General features: G+C 38.6%; 1 protein-coding gene across 1 annotated transcript; it reads right to left on the bottom strand.

The window, feature by feature from the left end:
• Nucleotides 1-4,208: 4,208 nt before the first annotated feature.
• Nucleotides 4,209-11,575, bottom strand: LOC121581503 (G-protein coupled receptor 54-like). The gene is made up of 5 exons (XM_041897000.1): nucleotides 11,344-11,575; nucleotides 9,985-10,109; nucleotides 5,394-5,529; nucleotides 5,046-5,284; nucleotides 4,209-4,797 (listed from the first exon to the last, which is right to left on the bottom strand). Exons 1-5 carry the CDS (start codon nucleotides 11,573-11,575, stop codon nucleotides 4,402-4,404), a joined length of 1,128 nt encoding a protein of 375 aa, XP_041752934.1. The 3' UTR covers nucleotides 4,209-4,401.
• Nucleotides 11,576-12,239: the final 664 nt, after the last annotated feature.

Here is a 12,239-nt window from a genome sequence, read left to right as displayed (position 1 = left end):
CCCACCTGCATTACTCTGTCAGTGTTTACTTAGAATGACTTGAATGTCTCTTTATTTTTATCGCTGCAGAACACACACAGTGAGGCTTCCCACTGGGCACAGACGTCAATTCAACGTCCATTCCACATTGGTTCAACTTAATGTTATTAAAACAGTGTGTGCCCAGTTGGTGGAATGGTATGGGTGGAAATTATACTGTAGTCCTGTCTATTGAACATGCATCGCTAGCAGGGAGTACAATACCTGTCACAGTTTGACATCAAAAACACTTTCCCAACCAATCTCATTTAGGCTACTGGCTATTGCTGTCAGACCAGAACTGCTTCCCTCAGTTCTTTGATCCTCAGGGAGATGACTACTCTCCACCCATTTTCACTATTCCTCTTCTTATCCTTAGTTTAATTTCCTGTGGGAATCACACATTCTTCCAAATCACATTCTTAGATATATATTTTTTTATTTCACCTTTTTTGTTGTTGACATACCAAAAATGACACCTGTTATGCTGGGTTCTATTTCCCCATCGAACGGTTAAAGCTAAGTAGTTAATTAAATGGTTACCCGGACTATCTGCACTGGCCCTATCTTGCACTGACTCTATGCACACTCACAAGACTATGTATACACACTATATACACACACTACACTGACACTCTCACACAAAACCCACACACATTCACATTCACATACACTACATACGCATGCACGCACGCACACACACACACACACACACACACACACACACACACACACACACACACACACACACACACACACACACACACACACACACACACGCATACTGACACAACACAAATACACACACACACACACACACACACACACACACATACACACACTTTTACACTCATATGCTGCTGCTACTCTGTTCTCTACTCTGTTCTCTATTTTACTCGTATTATCTATCCTGATGCCTAGTCACTTTACCCAGCCTTCATGTACATATCTACCGGAAATACCTCTTACCCCTGCACATTGATCTGGTATTGGTATTTCCTGCATATAGCTCCATTCTTGTGTATTTTATTCCTCTTGTGTTACTATTTGTATTTTTCTTTATTTAAAATCTGCGTCATTAGGAAGGGGCTCGTAAGCAAGCATTTGAGAGTAGCCAAACGGTCTGTCAGCCTAAAAGAATGCTGAAAACTTGTGTGAGCAAGTAGGGAGAGTGCTTGGTGTATACTTTTTAAATTGAGTGTTTTCTCTTCTTATATGAAGACTAAAGAAAGGGAAAGGGGATACCTAGTCAGTTCTATAACTGAATGCATTCAACTGAAATGTGTCTTCCGCATTTAACCCAACCCCTCTGAATGTGCCTCCTTGTCGAGTCATAGTGGAACTGATCACAAATCAGTCATGAGATATTGGTGGGCTGTCTTACTGGGGAGCTGCAGTACATACACTATGTTTTACCTATGATATAATAAAGTCACTGAACAGTATAACAATTATCAATGAGAGGACTGCAAGGCCAAAATGGGCACGTAACAATGCTATCAAGGTAGTCAGGTCAAGCGGAAACGTGTGACCTTTTCAGTCAGTTGGTTGCCATTTCGTTGGTTGCTTATGTCAGTCTTACATTGTCTGTAGGTTTCTGTTCAGTACCTATCTCCTTTTAATGGTTTTGATGCGGTATATAATCAAATCTAGCCAGACATAAGAACATATTGGGTCTGTTACAAATAGGCCCAGGGAAAGCTTCCATTGGTTATCTTGCAATAAAATACACACAGAAATCAATTTTATTATGTACAGTATACTGTATGCAAAGTTGCAAACTATGGGCAACAAATTAACAGGTAACAGTGTTAAAGCTACAGTACATTATCTTCTGCTTGTTTGTATTTGCTGTACAACATGCTACCTAAAGGTGCACCTCAAGGCTCAGTATTGGCCCCCCTTTCCTCTATATTCATAAATGAATTGTTTCTAATTCGTCAGAATACACATGTTCACTTATACGCTGATGATACAGTGCTCTACACATCAGGTTAAAATATTTTCCAGATACAAGCAACTCTCCAAGATGATTTTAACACTTTACAAAAATGGTTTCTAGCAAATAATTTGGTTTTAAATAAAACAAAGTCCTGTATCATACTGTTTGGTTGACGGCAAATAATAAACTTCACAGCTGGCAATTTCAAAATTCATGCAAGTGATGGACCAATGCTTGAAATATCTGTGTTTGAAGATAGATTCTGAATTATCTTTTGGAAAGCACATTGATTATATTAGAAAAACAATTAACTATAAGCTTGGGTTACTACACAATAATTGTTTTACTGTATCCATTAGAAAGACCTTAAAAAACAACTGCTGCTTCCTATTCTAGACTATGGCAACATCATCTATCAAAACACAACCAAGACCTTACCTTGTGAATTAGATTTATAACAATCTTTGCAGATTCATTCTTGGATGCCATTAAAAGACACATCATTGCACAATGTATGAATCACTAAATTGTCTGTCACTCCCAAACAGAAGAAACTGCATTGATACCTATTTATTTTTCAATGTATCAGCTTACATTTCCCTGTAGGAACACCTAACTTTACAAGACTCACACTACTCCTTTCGACAACAGTAGCAATTACATATTCAAAGGGTACATCATGAGGTTGGAGCAAGATCTTTCAGATACAAAGGCCCAACTGAATGGAATAATTTACCTATAGCAATCAGGGCATTTAAATCACACAGTGAATTTAAGAAAGCCCTTTTTCAAATGTTAAGAACAAACAGACATTTGTAAATATGTATGTATGTATTATTAGTATTATTATTTTATTATTATTAGTATTATTATGATTAGACAGTAGTTGCCATATTACAAATTATTATTATTATTTATTTTTTTATTTTTGGGGGGACACTTGAAAAGGAGATGTTTTTATAATAATGTACAATTCTGTGTTAGTAACAAAGTCAACTATATGTGCTTTTCACATTTCTGGTTACACACAAAAAAGTTTAAAAGTAAATGTATAATCAAATACAGTGGTTAAATCCACAGTACTGTACATATTCATGTAGGCCTACAGTAGTTAGGCATTTACAATACAGGGAATGTTACATAGACCCTAGGGTATTATCAATATACAGTTTGTGTGTAATAAAGATGGTGTAAATACTGTAGGGAAAGTCTATAATAAAGGCTTTTCTAAAACACTTAATAAGTGGAGTGATTACCAAAACAAAATGTACAGACATCTGTAATGCCTAAAGACAATACATATTTTCACAGAGAGCGGTACAATCAAACATGGACTAAACTGCATTCAAGTGTGTATGCAGTAAACAATTCTGTACAGAATTCAATCTAAATCTGTTCACAGTTTTCCGTTGTTTCCAAGGGCTTTAGTTCTGTTTATCTTCTTATTTTTTCAAGTCAACTTTTCAACTCAATGCCAAAATGGTGCCAGACACTTCCAACAGTACAGATGTTTCGATCCGCAATTCAAACAAGAACAGACAGTCACGGCACATTGGGAGGAGGCACTGTTAGGACAAGTCAGTCACAGATTGTGTCCTTTTTTACAGTGTCGCTGTCAGAGGAAATGGAAACGATCGGGTGACTATAAGTCACAGAAGATAATGCTGTGGGAATGTAAGGGTTGTAAGGATTGGCCAGTGAAAGTATGATAGGGCCTGGCCCCCGCCACCTGTGTGCTGTGTGTAAAGGGAGGTGTACGTGTGTGTCTGGAACATAGTAGTAAAGTAAACACTCACCACGCCTCATTGACTATGCCCCTACCTGAGCAAGCTTCTACACATCACTCTTGGCTGTACACCCATTCAACTGGCCTGGAATTTAACTCCTGAGCGGTTTGTAACGCCATTCATGTAAATTCCTAGCTACCATCATAAATCTCTCCATTGAAAAAATATATCAATCGGGTGCAATCACTTCACAGCTTTGAGATGGGTTACTGATAATTACTTGTTAACAACGTGTTAACAATATGTGTACATCTGATAACAAAATGGCCTCAAACCCATTTTGAGGTCACCTTGGACTGCTCATATAACCATAGTGTCAATTAGATTTCACATCATGTATTTGACTTCCAATAACTTTTTTTGTTTTAATTGTATTATTTTCATATTATTGTGATCATTCTGCCTTTGTGGTGAACTTTTTTTTATTTCTTGAATGTCCTTTCAAGTCTGTGATATCAGAATAAAGCAGGATCAGTCAGCTTTTGTAGAATTGCAAACAAACAACTGCTTCCACCAGGGGGTCTTTGCCTTCTGAAAAGTGTGAGTACACAGCAGTGTATGTTGAGCAGTGTGCATTCGCAGCAGTCTATCATGTGTTTTTCTGTTTGTGTGCCAATGTGAACTGAATCCCCAGCAGCTTTGCCCCCCAGCAGCTCACTCAGCCCATGGCTCATTTAATTTCCCATCGTTGTTGCCTTCCTCTGCAGCAACTAACTTGATTTCTGCATTAACCGTGCGCGACGTGACACTGCTGTCTCTCACTTTGTGTTTGAACAGGAAGGGGAAAGTCTTCTTGAAGGACTTGCGGAAACTGGCTCCCATGAAGCCGTAAATGATTGGGTTGATGGAGGAGTTAGCGTAGGACATGCAGTTAGCCCACGTCTTGATCTTATAGGTAGCGTAGTTGACCCTGTAGTTGGGGTAGAAGGACTGGAACAGGGCGAAGAGTTGGATAGGCCCCCAGCATATGGTGAATAGGAGGACAATCACCACCACCATCTTGGAGATCTTACTCCTCAGAGTGATGGTCCTCTCTGACAACAGGTGGACCTATAGTAGAAATGTTGAAGTTAACTCACTACTACTGTGACGGGCTTCGAAATTACTTATACTGTATGTAGTTCAAAACATGGCCACAGGCTGAGGGTCTTTATAGACATACTGTAGTATACCTGCAAATTGGAAGGGATCCAAATATGAACTCATGCTTTCATTGTGTAACCATGACAAATAAGCACACCTATTTATGTTGTAAACTAAGTCATAAAGGAACACCCAAAGTAATAGTCTCTCCATACCTGGTAATTATTGTCTACTGGCTCCACTGACGGCTGGCCCAACCTCTTCAGCATGAATGTGTAGCAGAATGAGATGGTAATGACAGGTAGCAGGTAGGCAGCTATGAACTGGTACAGGATGAAAGCCCTCTCCTGGGTTTTAGAAGGAAACCTCTCCATGCAGTAGTGTCTCGGTCCATACCAGTAACCCTCCTCAATCCTCTGATACATGAAGATCGGGGTGGATAGAAGGAAGGAACCTTTAAAAAAGAGAAAAACATTGAATTAGTTTATCTTTATAGAAAATGTAGACTTTGAGCCGAAATCCATTGTTTGTAAATGGTTCAGGCATGGTAGCATGTGACTTACCGATCCATATACAGATGCTAACAATCATGGCAACTCGTGGAGTGCGATGGCGTAGGGACTTTAGAGGGTACACTGTGACATAGCAGCGATCCCAACTCATGGCAGTGAGGGTGATGCAAGTAGCCTGAACAGTCACCTAAGAAAAAAGAAGAACAAAATAATGACTTTCATTCTGGGTTGTTCACAGGTGAAACAATATTAAGAATTTTACATCAGAGACATGCTGTAAAATTCATGTAAATTCAAATAAATGGCACTTGCCTGCCATCACACTGGGAAGTAATGAAAATGATGAGCGTAATGAGAAAATGTAACTTTAGAAAGACAAATCATTATTAATTCATCCTCCTGGGTTAGGTGTCATGCCCATAACTTTTTTCAATTTCTAGGATAAAAGTATAAACCATATAGTTTCTTTCACACATAATGCATTTTGAAATAATTTCCCCATAAAAAAAATGCTAATGGTTGCCTGATGCCCCTGAAAGTTGGTTACCATCTGTGATAACAGATAAGCAGGTTCTAAACAACATAATGTCGTTGGAGAGTAGGATTTGTGACCCAGTTCAGTAACTACACTACTTGAGATCTATCCAACGCCCTTGTCTCTGACTGAAGTGCAAAAGAGAGCCTGACCAGGTGTACATCATTGATCCGAAGACAAGTGCTCTACTCTTGTCATAATGTAGGGACAGAATGCATGAGTCTCTTGAACAAAGAGAAGCACTGCGTGTAGGTTGAACATGTAAAAAGGATTTAAGAAAATATTAAAACATATTAACACAAAAGGGCTAAGAATTACAACTGATATTAAAATGGGTTCGCAAAGTTTGATTTAATGAATCCTCCCATTTACACACTGTACAGCAGCAGTGATATTTGCATATGTGGGGGAGTGAGTTATCAATGCGTCTACCAAAAAGATACATCATAGAGAGAGTTGGTACTTTTGATGAAAATAAAAATCTAAACAGAGGACCAGAATCTGTGTAGAAGTTTTGTTGAGCATCAGTTATTTTCGAACCTTCACATAAGACTGCATTTGCAACTATGTCATTTCTTTATTAAATGTAATGTGACATTATGTTTGTCACTCCTTAAAGGACAATACCACTCAAAAACTACAGTGCCTTGCAAAAGTATTCATCCCCCTTGGCGTTTTTCCTATTTTGTTGCATTACAACCTGTAATTTAAATGGATTTCATGTAATGGACATACACAAAATAGTCCAAATTGGTGAAGTGAAATGTTTTTTTGTTTTTTTTTCAATACATTCTAAAAAATAAATCACGGAAAAGTGGTGCGTGCATATGTATTCACCCCTTTTGCTATGAAGCCCCTAAATAAGATCTGGTGCAACCAATTACCTTCAGAAGTCACATAATTAGTTAAATAAAGTCCACCTGTGTGCAATCTAAGTGTCACATGATCTGTCACATGATCTCAGTATATATACACCTGTTCTGAAAGGACCCAGAGTCTGCAACACCACTAAGCAAGGGGCACCACCAAGCAAGCGGCACCATGAAGACCAAGGAGCTCTCCAAACAAGTGTGGAGATGCACAGATCAGGGTTGGGTTATAAAAAAATATCCGAAACGTTGAACATCCCACGGAGCACCATTAAATCCATTATTAAAAAATGGAAAGAATATGGCACCACAACAAACCTGCCAAGAGAAGGCCGCCCACCAAAACTCATGGACCAGGCAAGGAGGGCATTAATCAGAGAGGCAACAAAGAGACCAAAGATAACCCTGAAGGAGCTGCAAAGCTCCACAGCGGAGATTGGAGTATCTGTCCATAGGACCACTTTAAGCCGTACACTCCACAGAGCTGGGCTTTACGGAAGAGTGGCCAGAAAAAAGCCATTGCTTAAAGAAAAAAATAAGCAAACACGTTTGTTGTTTGCCAAAAGGCATGTGGGAGACTCCCCAAACATATAGAAGAAGGTACTCTGGTCAGATGAAACTAAAATTGAGCTTTTTGGCCATCAAGGAAAATGCTATGTCTGGTGCAAACCCAACACCTCTCATCACCCCGAGAACACCATCCCCATGTTTTTATCGGCAGGGAAACTGGTCAAAATTGAAGGATTGATGGATGGCGCTAAATACAGGGAAATTCTTTAGGGAAACCTGTTTCAGTCTTCCAGAGATTTGAGACTGGGATGGAGGTTCACCTTCCAGCAGGACAATGACCCTAAGCATACTGCTAAAGCAACACTCGAGTGGTTTAAGGGGAAACATTTAAATGTCTTGGAATGGCCTAGTCAAATCCCAGACCTCAATCCAATTGAGAATCTGTGGTATGACTTAAAGATTGCTGTACACCAGCGGAACCCATCCAACTTAAAGGAGCTGGAGCAGTTTTGCCTTGAAGAATGGGCAAAAATCCCAGTGGCTAGATGTGCCAAGCTTATAGAGACATACCCCAATAGACTTGCAGCTGTAATTGCTGCAAAAGATGGCTCTACAAAGTATTGACTTTTAGGGGGGTGAATAGCTATGCACGCTCAAGTTTTCTGTTTTTTTTGTCTTATTTCTTGTTTGTTTCACAACAAAAAATATTTTGCATCTTGAAAGTGGTAGGCATAAATCAAATGTGTAAATCAAATGATACAAACCCCCCAAAAATAAATTTTAATTCCAGGTTGTAAGGCAACAAAATAGGAAAAATGCCAAGGGGGGTTAATACTTTCGCAAGCCACTGTATCTTTTGGTATTTGTTTCATTGGTCCACTATTGATACAGTCCCAAAATGTTTTGCATTTCAGCATTCAAGTTTTAAGATATAGAACTTTCAAAATACAGAAAGTGTCACCGTATGATGCGTTCTGTATTTTGAAAGTTCTAGATCTTGATACAGAATTATTATGGCCAAGTGAAGAGAAAAAATAAATACATGTTAATGGGTGGTGGTAGTTGGATAATGTTTTGGGGCACATATAGTACTTTAAAAACGTGAAATACTTCGAGAATAACTTTTCATTTTTTGATTATTTTTTTTACCCATCAATAAAATAATAATTTACTTGGCCCTAATACTCTTCCAAATCTTGAAAACTTGATTGCTGACATGCAAAACATTTAGGGACAAATACCAAAAGATAGTTTTTGAGTGGAATTTTCTTTTGAATCTGGGATTTTCAACTAGATTCAGCTGCGGGTCAATTTTTTCTTAAGTGGATGGTCGGGGGTCTGGAACATAATGACAAATAATTTGTAGACTGCAAATTGACCGCAAGAAGCCCAAACAGGTATAATATTTGACTAAAACACAACGATTTGTATACAATCACGTGGGAATACTTGGAGCTGATTTCCTGTAATTTCTAGTCTTTTATGTCCAACAATTATTTTATTTATTTTTTAAGCAGTTGGGGAATCGTGCTTTAAATTGACACATTTCAGATAGATTTCAAATGGCAAGTCCTGTTTCAATGGAGTTCAGTTCAGTTATATGCAGTTCAGTGACAATGAAATGTGTTGATCACATCCTGTGGCTAAATAACCGACTAATGCCAAGGTCAGTGAAAGCCATGGTTTACTGAGAAGATGTGTGGTATTGACATAGTGTATTATCAAAGCTCACAGGATCCCCCTGGTGGCTGATGGTTCATGTGGTGAAAATGAGAGAGCTCTGACTATAGCATGCTGCATGATACTGAAACCTCTCTTCTGCCTTGCTCTCTCATCATTCTATTTTTGCACCTTGCACTATGCATTTAAAGGCATTTTTGATTGACTTACTGGCTACTTTGATTGACTTAGTGCACTGATGGGAAAAAGCTTGCAAGAAAGGCATTTCACTGAACTTGTCTAGAGACAAATTGTGCAGTGTGCTGACAGTATTCATCTCTCTCCTTACTGTGGTGAAATTGAAAACTGCGATTGGATGACATCTGAGATTGGATCCTACTCTATGAGTCCATCTACAGTATGCTCAGAGCTTTAGTCATTTGCCAACCCAACAGGTTAGTTTTAATCTTGCGAACCTGCTTGAAGCTGTGGTTAATCGCAAGAAGCCTGATGGACTGATTGTTTCAAAAAAAAATTATGGAAAAAGGACATTATTTATATAGACAGTGATTCATCATTCACTTGCATAAATCCCTTACATGTCATGAGTCATAACCATTCAGTCTTAACCAATGTGATCTCTCTCCAAATGGAGTAGGGCCACAGTGAATGATTCTCAGATAAGCCTTGAATTTTGATTTATTGGGAGTTTCAAACGGATTGTTTTAATATGAAAAGTACACATATTGGTACTCAAGTTGCATTTCAAAATACAATGTTGCTCATACATTGTTGAAAAATTATCATGAACCTCTCCCCTCTACTGGATAAATTAAATGACACTGCAATATTGAATATTGAATATTGCAGTTACGTAATTTAATTGGGTACAGCCAGGCACCAGAACAGTTTTTCAGACTAATAGGACAAGACAGTACCTCATGGGCCCATTTGAGGGCAATTATACCCAAATTACATTGTGGTGAGAAAAGCCATCGTTAATATAAAAATATAAAAAACTGATAGAAGTCTGTGACCAGAGGCAATGTGTTTTATTCAAATGATTTACCTGTTGTAGAAAAGCAACAAATTTACACATGAAGTCCCCAAATATCCATCCAGGGAGCGGGTAGAGAGTGGCTGTGAACGGGACACAACACACCAGGAAGATGATGTCTGTGGCAGCCAGGTTAGCTGTGGAAATAAGCTCAGTTAGGAGGGAACTCATTCATTTCTTTCTGATGAACAAACTTTTGCAACATAAAATAACCATTTGAACCTGTGAGTCAAAGTTAATCATTTGAATAAATTACTTGCTTTATAAAATTCAAAGGCATGTCACCAAATCAGTGTATTTTGGCATGGGCTTACATTTACATTTGACATTTTAGTCATTTTAGTCATTTAGCAGACGCTCTTATCCAGAGCGACTTACAGTTAGTGAGTGCATACATTTTTCAAAGAGCCAATTGATTTCACAAAATTCAGAAAGATAAATACACATTGGGGGGGATTGAATGGAACATGTGAGAGAAATTTCTCACAAGATACTGCAGTATTTCATTTTGAAATGATGGGAGATATTACTGTTTCACTGACATGGAGAAGAGGTCTTATTAATAGAGTTGGACAGGACCTGCAGAGGTATAGTGAGGACATCTGCCACAATAGGACTTATGTTACTTTCAGAATAGTTGTATAGCTGTAATAAAATAAATTTATTGTATCACAGTTGGACCAAAAGTCTAAAATTGTGCTCTCTTTTGAATGGACTTGCATCATTTATAGCAACAACTGAGAGGTGAGAGAATACATTTGGGCTGTTGTCCACAGGAAGTGGAAGTAGTAAACAAATATTATTAAATATTAAAAACAGGCTCCAGTGTAGCCGCCCAGGGAGATATCAGTCAGTCATTTGAAACACACACACACACACACTGATACCATCATTGTTATTTATAAGCACAGAGATATTTGCTGTCCACCTTCATGGTCAATCCATAATATTTCAAAATCCATTGATTCTGCACATCTCCACTCCATACATGCATTTCCAATGTCAAACAAGATCTGTTATTTAGTTTAGAAACATGATCCCTTCAATATGTTGTTTGTTAGTATAGGCTACAGTATATATACTGTACTGTATAGGTGCATTCTACAGACAGAATGGATAAGGTTACTATCCACAATATATCCACAATATACAGCCATCATAAAAAGACAAATACAGTCATTAGTCCTAATTTACAGTGGAAACTATTTCTCTGGACCACATACTTTACATAACATTGACTGTAACAGTCACACACAAAGAACAAGTTTCTTCCCAGTTCATGACAATCCACAATAACAATGAGGTTCAGTGACTGTATTATAAGTGGAAAACCCTTTGTAACTGTAAGGGAAACCCCTTGGTCTTGCTCACCTATGTAGAAGTTGGTGGCCGTCCTCATCTGCCTGTGTATGGAGATGACATAGATGACCAGCGAGTTCCCGATGAGCCCCACCAGCATGATAAGGGCGAAGAAGAGAGGCACCAGCCAGGCGTCCGTCAGGAACGGGTGGTCCCCCTCCTCCGAATCCTCCAGAGAAGCATTCAACTCAGACGCATTGAACCACATCAGGTCCGTAGAATTCCACACGTCTGGAGGGAACATCCCGATGTGTGAAAAGAAGTCAAAGCTCTTCAAATGTAGCCTTGGGTTGATAACTTGTGTATAATAAATCCCTTTTAACTACTGAGAAGGAAATTGATATCTGTCCAGATAACATTGGGGAGTCATGATCAAGTGAATAATGGTTCAGGTGGTGATGAGTTCTTGGATCTTTCTATGGTTAGAATGGGTCTGACAGTAGGGTAGACTTCTGTTGAGCTCACACTTTTCTAACCCTGTTGCAAAAGCTGCCTCCTAAACTACTTCTACTCAAGGACGAGATCCCGTTGGCTTTATATTGAGCAGGGACACACGTGGGATACTGCCTGATTGTGGAATAAATAGCTGATGTCAGGTCTCCTAGCAACATTTTCCCTATCTGGAATTTGGTACCTCATACCCTCTGCTTTCAATGCAGTCAGACGCTGCCTTATCATTCAGAATTGGTCATATTCTGTGTTTATACTCATGGATACTCTATGTAAGCAGTTCTTTTTACTATTGTTCCAGGTACTATTTAATGTACAGTTGTGGTCAAAAGTTTTGAGAATGACACAAGTATTGGTCTTCACAAAGTTTGCTGCTTCAATGTTATGAGATATTTTTGTCAGATGTTACTATGGTATACTGAAGTATAATTACAAGCATTCCATAAGTGTAAAAGGCT

The sequence above is a fragment of the Coregonus clupeaformis genome, chromosome 14 (assembly GCF_020615455.1).
Source record: "Coregonus clupeaformis isolate EN_2021a chromosome 14, ASM2061545v1, whole genome shotgun sequence".
NCBI lineage: Eukaryota > Metazoa > Chordata > Actinopteri > Salmoniformes > Salmonidae > Coregonus > Coregonus clupeaformis.
The sequence above is the reverse complement of the archived record's forward strand: the minus strand, read 5'-3'. Positions and strand labels throughout refer to the sequence as shown.

Bases quoted from the DNA above. Each gene is read 5' to 3' on its own strand.
- LOC121581503 (XM_041897000.1), bottom strand. From the start codon at position 11,575: ATGTTCCCTCCAGACGTGTGGAATTCTACGGACCTGATGTGGTTCAAT. The intron at 10,110-11,343 runs GTGAGCAAGACC...TTATTTCCACAG, and splicing joins GGCCACCAACTTCTACATAG to CTAACCTGGCTGCCACAGAC. The intron at 4,798-5,045 runs GTATGGAGAGAC...TTTCTACTATAG, and splicing joins CAGTAGACAATAATTACCAG to GTCCACCTGTTGTCAGAGAG.